General features: G+C 37.3%; 1 protein-coding gene across 1 annotated transcript in view; it reads right to left on the minus strand.

Moving 5' to 3' along the window:
* ARHGAP8 (Rho GTPase activating protein 8) overlaps positions 1-14,087 on the minus strand; it is an 88,983-nt gene that overhangs the window by 25,280 nt on the left and 49,616 nt on the right. The window contains exons 6-10 of the mRNA XM_035315353.1: positions 13,867-13,998; positions 10,816-10,902; positions 7,183-7,281; positions 5,955-6,065; positions 2,610-2,706 (exon numbers count right to left, since the gene is read on the minus strand). Coding sequence (XP_035171244.1) covers positions 2,610-2,706; positions 5,955-6,065; positions 7,183-7,281; positions 10,816-10,902; positions 13,867-13,998 — 526 coding nt within the window. The remainder of the gene's footprint in view (positions 1-2,609; positions 2,707-5,954; positions 6,066-7,182; positions 7,282-10,815; positions 10,903-13,866; positions 13,999-14,087) is intronic.

Here is a 14,087-nt window from a genome sequence, read left to right on the forward strand (position 1 = left end):
CAAACATTTTCATCTAGTTCATCACCTCAGTGACACAATGCTGAGCCATCAGTGCCATTTCTTCCAGTTAGTTTTACTGTCCACCCAGTCCTGCTCTTCCTCTTTCCTGTCTTCACCATCCAACCTCTTTCCAGGCACTCGTGTCTGTGAATGTTATCCAGATCTTCTTGGACCATATTCTTTTTCCTCTACTGTGCATATTTAGTGTGTCTCTTCCCCTAGTGCTACGTAAAACAATACAACTTGATAAGTGATTGGGATAAACTTGCTTATCCAGCTCCCGGATCTTGCTTTACTACTTCAAATACCTAGACCACCCTGCTGTTTGAAAGGAAATAAGCTGTCCCTTGAGCCACAGAACTAATGAAATTGGTCTGCTATGGATTTGTATCCTATGTCCTATCAGTTTCCTCATCATAGTGACTGTAGATACTTTCCTTATGTTATAAACTCACTTCCACAGTACTTTCATTTCCTCCCCTCACCTCTTTCCCTCACGTTTCCTCATGTTAGGAGCAACTCATAATTAATCACCATCTAAACACTAACTGGTGCATCAGCAGACCAAAGACAAAAAAGAACCTAAATCTGTGCTATAGTTCCCCACCCCCCTTCCAGACAGTGATTTTTAAAAGCTTGTTGAAATGTAGCATTTGTGAGAGCCCTTTCCTCTGCCAAATGTGGTTGACATATGTCTGTATCATTCCTATAAAACCTGACTAAAGATCAATCCACTGAACATTTTTTCCTGCTCTTCTTCAACAAAGTATCCATACCAGAACCTGAAGTGTATAAAATTCAATTCTGATCTATGTATGTATTAATACTACTTTGTGGAGACAGTGCTGTATCTATATGTAACAGGAACTGTAGGAGAGAGGAATTTTCTGTAATGTAAGCAGACATAGGAATTTTGGTAGAAAATATACTCCAGTTTCACCTACCACATTCACAACATGATAGTTTTAGTAATTTGACCAAATAAATTTGAGCATCCTCTTCCTACCCACAGTGACAATCAGGTACCTGAGCACCCTTTTTTTTTTTTTTTTTTTTTTTTTTAACCTGAGCAAAATCTCTCTCCCAGCAGCATAATCCTCCTAGCCACTTCCAGGATATGAATTCTGTTACTCCTAAAGTACTAAGTCTCTCCCTCTCCTTCCGGTTTCAGCATTACCTCCAACAAACTTCCAGCAGTTTCACAGATGCTGGTGACACCATAGCACAGAAAATCAGTGTTACAACCATGCAGGAGATGTGCAGCACTCTCAAAAGAAGCTCTGAGAGCCAGGTTGTCCTCCCCTTCACCCAACGTCCATCTAGACACTTGGGAGGAAAAAATTTAAAAGCAGCTTTGCTGCAGTGCCGTGAGCTCTTATACCAGCCCCTGCAAAAGGAACACAGCCACATAAACATAGAACATGTGAACCACATACTATGCTCTGAAAGGTTGCTTCTGTATGGGAATTGTTTTCTCTTGCAGCAGATCACTGTTGTCTAACAACCCTGATACAACAAAATAGAAGAGAACAGGCAGTGACTGTGCAGCCCCACTCATAAATGAGCCTTGCTAATAAACCACAAATGCAAGGAGGTTCTAGGGGTTCTCTGCACTACAGTCAAAGTTGAAATCCCCAGTGAAATGATATACCCCAGAAATGTATTAAACAAGAAAAAGTGTTGGGAGATGAGGTCAATTCCAAGGTCACCATCTGGGATACCAGTGAAAGAAAGGTTGCAGCACATCAAGACAAAGACAAAAAAATATTATAGCCTTTCTCATAGGGCAGTTATGACACATTCCTTGTGTGCCAAATAATTTTATTTCATGTATTCAAGTCAGTACCTTAAACTTCTAGGGCAACTTTTATAAAAAATAATTGAAAGTCCAATTCATTTAAATGGGAACATCATAAAGACTTTAATTTGCTTGGAAGCTGTTACATCTTTATTGACAATTTGAGCTCATGGAATCCATTCTCAGTTTCTCTGAAGCTGCACTGATTGTTTTTGCTTTCTTACAGCTGTTCACTCCAGAGGCACCAAATAGCAACCTGGCAGCTTTTTATAAATGTTTTCTAATTACTACTGTTTCCCATAAATGTGTTTCCCCATTTCAGGGTATAAATAGCAAACTGATTATTTACAGCTCTTGCACCTGCTGAGTGTAAGCTTACCTGTCAGAGAGGTGAAACAAATAACTGGGCTATAATTTGTAATAATAAAACCTATACATCATTTTTCTTTTTCTAGGAAAATAAAACCCTAGCTTCTGCACATTTGCCACTTTCTACAGGATTCTTTTTCCTCTTGAAGGAAAGGTTCTGTTCCAAGCACATGAAAGAGGACCTCAGGATAAATTGTATTTTAAAATAGAGTAGAAAGTCACATGCCAGGTTTGTTCTGTTTTTCCAACACCAGGGAAAGTCTGGATGCATACTTTCACATTTCACAATGTGGGACATAGTGTTCAGTTTACTGGACCTAAGGTGACAGAAAATAATAGGGATATTACCTCAGCCAAATAATAGGGATATTACCTCAGTAAATCAGACCAGCTCAGAGGTCAATGAAATTACACTCCTATTTTCTCTTTGTGGATCCTGTCAAGTAATATGCATTTTTCTTCTGTTCAGAATGGTCAGAATGGTGTGATGAGCAGCTGTGCTCTGTGACGGACTATGGAAACTGCCACTGGAGATCAGGCTGTACGACAGGCAATTTGAAATGCAAGGTCTCTTACACTTTCTAAGAGACATGGGCAAAACAGAGCATTTCACTGCACAGTATAGTTTTCTGTAACTGATTCAGGTGTCTGAATCATAATGCAACAATATGTCAGATATGAGAGGGATCTATTTCAGTAAACACAGTAGCCAGGGAGACTGAGTGTTCCCCACTATAGAAATATATTATTAGGTACTGTGACATGTTATACATCCAATGACTCATTTCCAGTCTGTGGACAGTTATCATGAAGGGCCTCCACACATTGTTCTGAAGTGTCATTAAGTATTCTGGGCTGATAATTTCTCTCTCTCTTCTCCTCCTCTCCTTTTCATTTTTTCTCTGCTGAGACATGCTGAGGTTCGGTTTCAAATGCATTCTTCCTCCATTGTCATGCATGCACAGCATGCACAAACAGATTATGACCAAAAGGAAAGTACCCTGAAATATTTATGATAACAATTCAACAAGCAAAAGCTGTACGGTTGTTGCAATTTTGTGATTTTTTCTCTGCCCTCAACTAGATAGGAAATGAAAGCATTTCCTATATTCCCACAAAAGTTATTTAATTTTATATTTTAAAACCAAACATAAAAAACAGAACAATGTCAACAGCTAGTCAAGGTCAACTCTGTTCTGTGGTGGAGCTCAGCTATAGTCATCCTTGATTACATGGGCAATAGGGTGATGCAACAGGGGTTTGTAGGAGCTTGCTGAACATACAGCAGAGGACAATGATACAACTTGGCCCTTGGTCAATTATTAATTCCTTTTAATTGTTGCAAATTTAGGAAACTTCATTTGTGCTTTTGAGCTGTATTTAGCTGATCACCATACACAATGGGTCTGCGCCCTTCCCTCTCCCTCCCCAGTTTTTTCTTGCCTTTTTAGCAAAAAATCTTTACTAATGGTTTTTACAAAAAAAAAAAAAAAAAAAAAAAAATCACCTGACACATGGTGCAAAGTAGTGAGGATGTATTTTGAACAGGTAATTCCTGCTGGTCTGTATTTTGTGTGTGAAGGAAGCACTGCTGGATAAACAGGGAACTAGCCCCGCTACATGAACACAATACATGAAATTGAAATCTCTGGATTTATAAAAGTGATAGCTACTGGTGAGTAACAGAAACTAATTTTCATAGCACTGTAGTACTCTCCTCCATAAGTCATCACGGACTGGAGGCTGTGACATTATACCAGAGGAAGCATCACCATATGCTTGCCCTTTCATAACACTGCTCCCTACTAGCATCTGCTGTTGTCCTCTATTGGAGACATGGCATAAGGCTTGAGAAACCTTTAAACTGGTTCATTATGGTTGTTATTCTGCTCACTCTCTCTACACATGAGAAGTTTGAGTTAGCAAGACTGAGGAAGACATAACTAATACTAAACTTGTAAAATATCCCACCATCTCTGAGATAACATTCTAAAATACTTGTCAAACTGAAGCATGCTTTCCCATTAAATTATGACTGAAAAATAAAGTATGGGCTAAACCTGCTCAGAAAGACTGTTCTGTCTGATATACCCACGAAGATGATTTTTGTTTCACTTGTGTTATTTTACATTTCAAGAAAATCACATTGTTTTTAACATGAGCTCAAAACTTTAAAAGTGTTTTGAATGACTGAAACAATGAGAATTTGGCACCCAGGCAATCCAGGCTGGAGATCAAATATCCTGGGAAAGACATTCAGACAACTGGGCAAGTCTGCTCTCTTCAGAAAACAGAAACAACCTCACCTGTCTCTTTGGTGGGAGGTCACTGACATTTTGACATTACAGACTATAGAGATCAAAAAAGTAGAAGAAATTAGCAAAAGCAGTTAATTTGTCAAGATAAAAGCTAATGCTTTTTTTTTGGTTTGGATTTTAGAAGCTCTCAACATATACCTTTCTCTCTCCTCCATCAGCTTTACTTTTCAAAAAAAGGTAAGACTTTTTAAATCCAGTAAAAATCAGTTCTACTCATTTATAAGTTGTAGGGGATTTGTTTATTTTAATTTCTACATGGTAATGCAGCACTACCTCTTCTGCAAGAAGTGATCTGGACAAATGTGGGCAAATGATGAATATCCACAATGCTTCAGTTTTGGACATCAGAGTGCTCTGAACTGAACTCACACAAGGAACCTCTTTAGTGAGTGGTAGAACTCTCCAGACCAGAAATGATAGTAATGCCTCTCTCAGTGATTCTCCACTGACAGATCTTCCACATAAAAGTTCTTCTTAAAGCAGCCACCCTCTATATACTTGCAAAGGTTGAGGCATGTGAGATGGATGTAGTTTACTGATGGTAACACAACTGGAAAGCAGCAGAACCAGGAAGAACAGCCCCTGCACACTCATCATGTGCAACTCAGTCAAACACACTGTTCAGAGACACTGTTCAGGCACGGAAAAATAAAATACCAGTAGCAGATGGTAAGTGAGGCACACAACATGCTGTCTGATCACATAAGCCTGTGAGAGGTTAGATCGAGCTGCTTGAGCAGCCAGGCTGGGCTGGAGGCAAGTGACAGCATGCCCTGATGCCAGCCAACAGTCCCACCTTTACTACTGCAGCAGTGGCTTAAAACATTGTCCTTCTTAATGACCCAGTGAAGCCCACCTAAAAGATATTTTCTGAATTAGGAAAGTGAGTTAGTCACGTTTCAAGTGTTAGGTTAGACTCTAAAAAGGTATCATAAAAGTTAATGTCATAGTAGCTCTTACACAATAGATCTTGATTGTTCTAATATCAGGCCTTCCAGAGAGGAATGATGCTTAATATTTAACCAGGGGAAAATTATATATATCTTATATCTCATTTAAAGCTGAATCATTAGAACCAGAAGAGCAGACTTGGGGGTGGGAAGAAATCCAACAGATGTCCATGGATCAGACAAACTGAATTGTTTTTGTTGAATTCAAACAGTATTTGTCAGCCACCCTTGAGAAGGATGCCATAGGAAGATAGTTTTCCATATCTCCGACAGAAATGACTATGGTTGGAAGTTAGAAGATTTTTTTTTCTTGTTGTTATTGCTTGTCACTGGGACTAAGACCTGTCATGGATTCATAAAAGCTACTGCCTAGCTGTGTAGTTTTACGGCTTTCAAAGAGAACGAGAAACTAAACATATACTAAACGAAACATCTGTTGACTTTGTGTCCAGTGAATTTGCACATTATAGAAGGCTGCAGGATATAGAAATCTTGTATTACAGAATTCTCATGGCTTACTATTGTAGGCTGACTCCAAATTGCTGGGTAGGTAGAGGTGGTCTTGGTGGAGGAATTTTAACAACAGGTGGCAGTTTTCCCTTCTGTTTCCCCCAAAGATTTTCATCATGTCTGCAAAAGTCAAGAAATCATTGATTTTCTCTGCATCACAGCCAACGAACTGCATGTACGAAGAGGTACCATTTTTGTTCATAATACTAATCTCCTGACAATAGTGTATATGCTGCAGGTCTTACAGAAATTACATTTAATTTAATGTAAGAATTAGGGATTTTTTTAAGTAGTATTTCCAGAAGAATCCTTAAGCAAGACACAGAAGAGTTTTTTGCTTCAGCCAACAGAATGCACTAACAGATGTGTCCATATGTCCAAAAAACTAGGAACGCACTATAATTTAAAGCCTACTTGCTACACAAAATATAACTTCCCTCTCTTTTGCAGCCATGCAATCCAATTTATAACTTTAGAGCTGTAAGGTATTTTCTGTTATTCCCTATTTACAAAAAGGTGTGTAAAAACACAACAGGCATCAATAACAGTCACAATGCTTCCAGTTACTTTCAGTCAGCAGAGACATAAAATCACTTCCTGTCAGTACATCAAAGCATTTCCATGTAAAGCGTTGAGTTGTAAATACTGTTATTTATACTAATACCAGCACTTGACAATTCCAACCCTGTGCATGTCTTTTTCTTTCCCTCTTCATTACTCCTCCCTAACAAACATACATACACAACATAAAAGTAATGGATCTGCTAACAATAGATGTATCCATAAAATTTAAAATCAATCAACTCTTTGCTGATTGTGAATGCTCTTATCAAAAGGAAGTCACTTGATCTGTTACAATATGCAAGCAAAAACATCAGGATTGTTATTTTTGCCCATGAACATTATGTGGCACTCACAAGCATTAACATAAGGATTGGTTTTGTTAACGCTCACACAGAGGCTACAATTACATGAAGAAAATGCTCCACAACTGAGAAGTAGATGTTTCAGATCTGTAGAAAACTATATAGGGTTCTCCTCTCTAAACATGTGAAAAACTTTAGCATGTCTTTCATGCTAAATGCAGCTTTCAGAAATAAATCCAACCAAGCAGGATAGGTAAATTAGACTTTGAATCATTGAAGAAATAGGATTAGATTTTGCTTGGAATACAATAAACATGACACAACTCTACCTGTTAAAAGGTGAGACTAAGTATTTGAAACTTGCCACTTACTGGATGACTTCTTGAGGAATATTAAGCTGGTCATATTTGAGATGTTCTCTCAGGCCACTTAAATAGTTCAAGTAGGTGATTTTTTTTCCAAACTTATGGCTAAAAAAATTGCAAAGAAGTATAAAAATCAGCATGAGAGGAACATTTATGAAGGGTTTAGTTTCCATTACAAAAATGTAAGTGCTGATGCAACTCAAAATTAGACTATAATTGAAGCAGCATGAGAAATAAGATCTATTTCATTTCATATGATCAAATGTATACAGTGCATGCCTGAGAGTCTGATTTGAATAAAAATAACTGACTTCCATCTGAATGTTTTGTGATTTGCATAGATACAAAAAACACTGCTTTAAATGATACTGAAAAACAGCTTTCACATAGCATTACAGGGCTTGCTAACAAAACTGTTAACTTCTTTTACGTGGCCAACAGATCACGTTTGTGTTATTTAGGTATTCCTCCCTACCAAAGGACAAAACAATGGGACCGTAGACAAAAAAATATAAAGTAGTAAGTGATGGGCAAGTCTTTCAAAGAGTGGACAGCGTATACTGTGCTGGGCCATCATTATGTATCTGTTTTGGAAAGGGCTGAATAGCTTCTAGGAAACAACTTGAATAAGTTGTTTCTTTGCTCTTTTGAAGAATTGCACAAAACAGACTTTCAAATTCGAAGTACCAACTATCAGTAGTTAGGTCTTGAGTTTCAGTTACAGGTGGTCCTAAATAATTTCATATTTTTCTGCAATACAAAATATCTGTCCTGTAATGAATTGTTGAGAAAAGTAGTAGGTGTTTACAATAAAAACTGTACTTTGCTGCAAGTTACTTTGATAGCAAAACTGGAGAAAATTTCTCTCACAGTAATGAATTTATCACTGAACTGTCAAACATATATACACACTCTCCCTCTAGTGGGAGATGGTACAAACGCAAGTTGCTTCAGAATTTTAGGAGCTTTTAATTGCAAAGTGCAAAATTTTGCTAGCAGACAAGTGATTCTGTAATTCTGATAGCTATCTGTCCATGTGTGTACAACTTCAGAGCTTTCCAGCTTGTCTTTTTTCCAAGCATTTTTTTTTTTTTGGCCTCTGATTTCAAAATTATAAGTAAGAGCTAACAAAGAATTCTCTATAAGTGACTTAGGGACTTTCAGAGTTTAGTCATGCTTTCAATTATTTTCTCATAATATTATTATTTTAGTAGTATTATTTAGTAGTATTATTATGACATAGTAAGTATTACATATAACATGTCATAATAATCATTATTATTATTCCCAGTGTACAAAGTTCTGTTGGTCATGTGGTGTTGTTTTGTTTGGTTGGTTGGTTGCTTTGTTTTTAACGAGTAGAGTATTACCAGATCAGAGTCAAAACAAGTATCCAGGTATACAGTGGTAAAAGTTGAGTATAACCAAGAATACTCAATCCCAATGAAAGCAGGGTGTTCAGAAGGACAAGATGATCATGCATCTAAGGTTATGTCTTGATTTTAGCTAGGAGAGAGTTAATTTTCCTCCCAGTAGCTGGTAGAGTGCTATGTTTTGGATTTAGGATGAGACTAATGTTGATAACACACTGATGTTTAATTGTTGCAGAGCAGTGCTTACACTAAGCCAAGGACTTTTCAGCTTCTCTCTCTGTCCTGCCAGCAGGCAGGCTAGGGGTGCAGCAAGAGCTGGGAGGGGACAGATCCAGGACAGCTGACCCAAACTGGCCAAAGGGGTATTCCATACCATCTGACGTCTTGCTAAATAATATATAGGGGTGGCTAGCCGGGGTGGGGGGCCGGCTGCTTGGGAATAGACTGAGCATCGGTCAGCGGGTGGTGAGCAATTGTATTGTGCATCACGTGTTTTGTTCATATTATTATTATTATTATTTTATTTTCCTGTCCTAATAAACTGTCCCTATCTCAACCCATAGATTTCAGTTGTTTTTTTTTTTTTTTCTCATTTCTCTCCCCCATCCCAGAGAGGGAGGGGGGAGGGTGAGTGAACAGCTGTGTGGTGTTTAGCTGCTGGCTGGGTTAAACCATAACAGGTTACAAACCCTGGTTTGAATTTTCTATGCCAGATACAAATGCTTATGTTTAACAGCATCACTCATTTTCACATCCAAAGTAAACAAGGATTTAAATGCTAGTGTATCAGTGTAACATACTGTTGTAAGTAAAAAAAAAAAAAAAAAAAAAAGTATTAATTTTATTTATCATCTTAATATCCAGAGAAAATTAATACTTGAAGAGTTAACTAAATTTTTCTGATCTAAGTATTATCAGCCAACTATTATTCTAGACAAATAACACAGTGGTTATCCACCTGTGGGTCCACGAGCGCATTAACACCCACAGTATGTTATTCCTGTCAAAAATTTGAAGTGCAAGGAGGGTTATAAAAGTATGTAGCCAAATCCTGGAGCCCGTACTGGTTCCATGCTGTGGTATGATCACTGAGTACACCCAGGCAACAGCTTTCCTTCCCCATTAAGCTTTGTTCCTTAAGCACACAATGCCTGGCTTGACATCTTAGGCCTGAAGCTGACTTCTCAATACCCCATAAATCATTCTCAGCTGCCTCTGAAAAAGGAGTTGGCCATGCCTGAGTCATTTAATACAGATTAAGAATGTTTCTATTTCCTTAAAACTTCTGACATTTCCTACTTCTGTCACACTTTGCTAACCAGTGGTCTCTGTCCTGGATCTCTGGCATTTATTTCACTGCCAGTCAAAATAAATATCTACAGTAATTCTTCTTGTTTCAAGAACAACAGATTCCAGAATGATTTCAAGCTGTAATTATTTTTTAATTTTCACATGCTTCTTGCATGTTCTGTTCTGTCTAGAATTTAGATTTCCCCTTTATAATTAAATAACTTGCTGCCATAACAGACATTATTAGTTCATTCGTTATGGTTTCTCGAGATAAGTTGCTTTATTCCTTTAACCCTAAGGACATTCATAATATATGTTGCAAAATGTTAGAATTTGAAAGTGACAGAAGATCAGGAGCAAAATCTTAAGAAATCCCAACCAACTTAGAACTTATCAGTGTCCGTCCATTGTTGCTGGTTCCACGTAGCTACTACCATCGGTTTCCACTACGCAAAGGAAAAGAATCCACCAGTAAAATGCATTCAGCATTACCATCCATCTCAAATTCTTGTGGGTACTTCAGGGCTTGTCTATTAAGTTTGAACACACTAGAAGCATCATTCCTATTCATCCCAGCATTTGAGATCAGATCAAAGGTTAAGCATTCATTATCTGCTTTACCATGCAACCCAGTAACTCCAGTCAGGGACCCAGTTCTCTTGTGCTAAGTACTGTTAAACAGGACAAAAAAGTCATTCATGGGCCACAGAATAATTGCTTTTTAAAGTGGTGTTTACTTTAACATACCACTGAACCTACTATGAATCAAGACTGCTTTTTCTTAGACAGAAAAAATCCTCTACCCTATTATTCATAACCAAGCTTAAACACACCTTACACAGTAGTTCAAGGCAATTTAAATGGGTGTTGTGCTGTTACCTGACATATTTTACTTCAAGCTTTTTAAGAGCAAATTATTAGAGAACAAGTCATCCTTAAATAAACAGGAAAATGTGTTGAATAAACTGCCAAGTACCTTATAAGAGGTTTAAAAATATTCCACAGAATTTTTATGAAGTTGGTTGGATGTACAACATACAGTGCTTTAAGGTTTTTCTTATACCTAGTAGAAGAAAATGAAATTGTTAGAATATTTTTCAATATCACAGACTGTAGAACTTAAAAGATACAACTGAATGAAAGCTATTATTACAGCAATATCATACAGCATTCTTAAGAAGACCTACTTCAGAAGAAACTCTATATAAATGAATAAATAAATAAGTAAAAGGCCAGTTTTGATGATACAATAGTATAACATTCCTAAACAATGTCTGTTGTCTTGAGAGCTTAATAACTGGAAACTGGAAGGGAAATTATGAGGGGAGTGGCAACTTGAAAAAAAAACTGAGAAGAGAAGGAAGAGTCATAGAAACTGACTTTCCTTCATTTCCCATTATTTTCTGCTTAAAAGAGTTTCACACTGGAGAAATTTTCTAAAATTTCTGATGTAAAATCTACACCTAATCTTTTTCTTTCTTACTACTTTTGTCTTGCTTTGGTAGTTATTACCAAAGTTGACACCAATTGCACATTGTTTTATATCAGATGGTCCCCTTCATTTAAAACAAAATACTTTATTACAGCATTACTTGATTTTACAGTGTTATATCATGGTACTCAATAGATTCTAGTAGGCTGAAACTGAAATGGAAACCATGCTGCACAAAAAGACTGATTTTGTTCAATCTTACTGCAAAATGAAATTGAGAAAACACATAATCAAATACCCTGCTTTTCTATATAAACTGTTTTTTATAAATTGCCAAGTTTTCTTTCCAGTAGGGAAGCCTCCCCAGTGTTCACCATTCATTGCTAGAAAAAACAAACAATCATTAACCATTAAGAAAAAATCTTCATGTAACAGGTTGTGGTAAGAGGAAAAAAGGGTCCAGCTCAGCAGTTACAACAGTTTTTCCTTTTGGGTTTTAACTGGGCCCATATATCTTTGAATAAAAATAGCATTGATTTTACAAAGCCAGTATCATACACATGCAAGAACTATCCTGCTGTGTAACAGGCACCACTGTGGATAAGAACTCAAATTCAATGATAAAAACTAACAAGCAAAGCAACTGAGGTGTTTTACTGATGTTTATATTATGTCTTTCTTGCATCTTGAAGTAGCAGTCATAAGACATTACTTCTATGGAAGTTTACATACTTCACATTATCCTGAGCTGTAATTAAATGCCCAAAAGACTTCAGTCAGCCTCTGCTTAAAAACAAGATCTATCTATTCCAGTTAAACATTTACTTTCATGATGCTAGCTAATTACTATCTTCCTTTGTACTCTCTTCTTTTCTTTCTTTCATTTGACCCCCAAAACACAACCATGGAAGAGGTCTGAAAGGTGCTCCCACCCCCCCCAATCTGGCTAGTACAGCTGAACATCTGTGTTGTGCTGTAAATACCGCTGTGAGCATCTCAATAACAGTATGCTAAGAACTTCATTGAGTATAAAATGATGAGTGTAAATTTGCTGCTTTTTCCCAGCTACCTGGCTTTATCTGTTCCTCTTTGGTTCTCCTTCTTTCTGGGTTAGGATGGGAGAACAGAGAAAACAGATTTCTGGCCTAACCCAGTCACAATATACACCAGAGGTCACTTTGCAGGTCAGAAGGCAACAAAACTGAAGAAGGTATTGCCTCTCCCCATATCACTGCTGTAAATTCCTTACAGTGATTTATTTTCAGGAACTGATAGAGTACAGCAAAAACCAGTATTGTAGTCCAAACCTTTCACCACATACAAAATATAGGAGATCCTTTGCCTTTATTCTCCCTTACCCTATTTATAGAAGCAATAGATGCATTCTAGTAAACATATTCAGAAACCTACTAGAAAAAAAAAAAAAAAAAGCTTTCTTTGCTGTTGCTGAGCCAAGAGCAGTCTCTCATGAAAGCAGTTAGATGTTTCAGATGACACCTTCCCACTGCAGCTCTATGCACAACCTCATTTTCTTGCATAGTGGATTTTAGAGTTTCAGAATGCTACAGGGTAAGATTCAAAAGACTGAGCTCTGGCAGTAGACAACCAAACGCTTTTGTACACATCTCAACTTCCATTTTCAAAGCAGGGTGGTATGCAGTGTGAAATGCTCATGTATTTACATTCCAGTTTAGTCTAGAAACACACAATAATCTTTTTCACAGTGTCTTTTTGGAGATTTACTTCTTGTTCCAGCTCCCAGATCAAAAAAATCAGACATGTACGAACCATCCCCCCAGTACGTACACAGCTGTACACTTCCACTATCAGCAAAGAGCCATTTATGTATGTTCTTGCTTCCAGTCATGTTGCTCTCTTGAAGTCAACTTAAAAAAAAAACAAGTAACACAAGTAACAACTTGCAAACAAGTAAAAGCCTAACTCATTTCAATAGGAAATTACAGTTCTATTGATAAGTACTCATTTTCAGAGAATAAACATCAGATACTTAGTTTTCACTTTTGAAATGCTATATATAGAGAAGCTTTGGCCTAGACCACACCATATCCAACCCCCTCAAAAAGAAGTCATCAGCAGTAGCCATTGTTGCTCAAAGGACAGGCATATACAAAGTGCAGGGGTCCCTTCAGGCTTTACACATAACAAACAAAATGAATGCCACAAGTGCTGTGTGAAATGATCTCTTAGAAACTAATCTCTCCTTTTTCATATAGATCCTAGCCTTAAGATGATTAAAGGTTCACACACAACTGTGAGATAATAGAGAATGATGGCTAATGGGGTGCCACAGGCTTCTTTTTAAATAGTGCACAGAAAGGCAGTGCCTCTCAATTCTTGTTCCCAAGGCTTTTCATATATTTGTATAACCGTTCCAACACCTAGGACATTTGTTAGTACCTTACAGAAGACATTTATACGAGAACCAACAGACTGAGATAATTACAAAAATTTGCAATGGCAAAATAAACTCAACAGCTAGTTGCCGGTGGATTGGGATAAATATGCTTCCTTCACAGAAGTTAGCTACAGACATTACACAAAAGAATGAGCAAACCAAATATTTTGGAGACATACTTCCTGTCAAATTCTTTGTAGGCAGTTTGTAACCATTTCAGAGATGGTTTATTCAGACTCTTCAAGTCATAGTGAAAGTAGACAACTGTGTAATCATTCTCTACACACTGGTCCAGAGTATACTTCAAGTACCTGACAAGAAAGAGAACATTTTAGCTTTAAGACAGTTTACTGGATGGGATTCTTAACTGAGAAATAAGTGTGCTATTTTTGCTCTGAAC

Source organism: Oxyura jamaicensis, chromosome 1 (genome assembly GCF_011077185.1).
Source record: "Oxyura jamaicensis isolate SHBP4307 breed ruddy duck chromosome 1, BPBGC_Ojam_1.0, whole genome shotgun sequence".
Taxonomy (NCBI): domain Eukaryota; kingdom Metazoa; phylum Chordata; class Aves; order Anseriformes; family Anatidae; genus Oxyura; species Oxyura jamaicensis.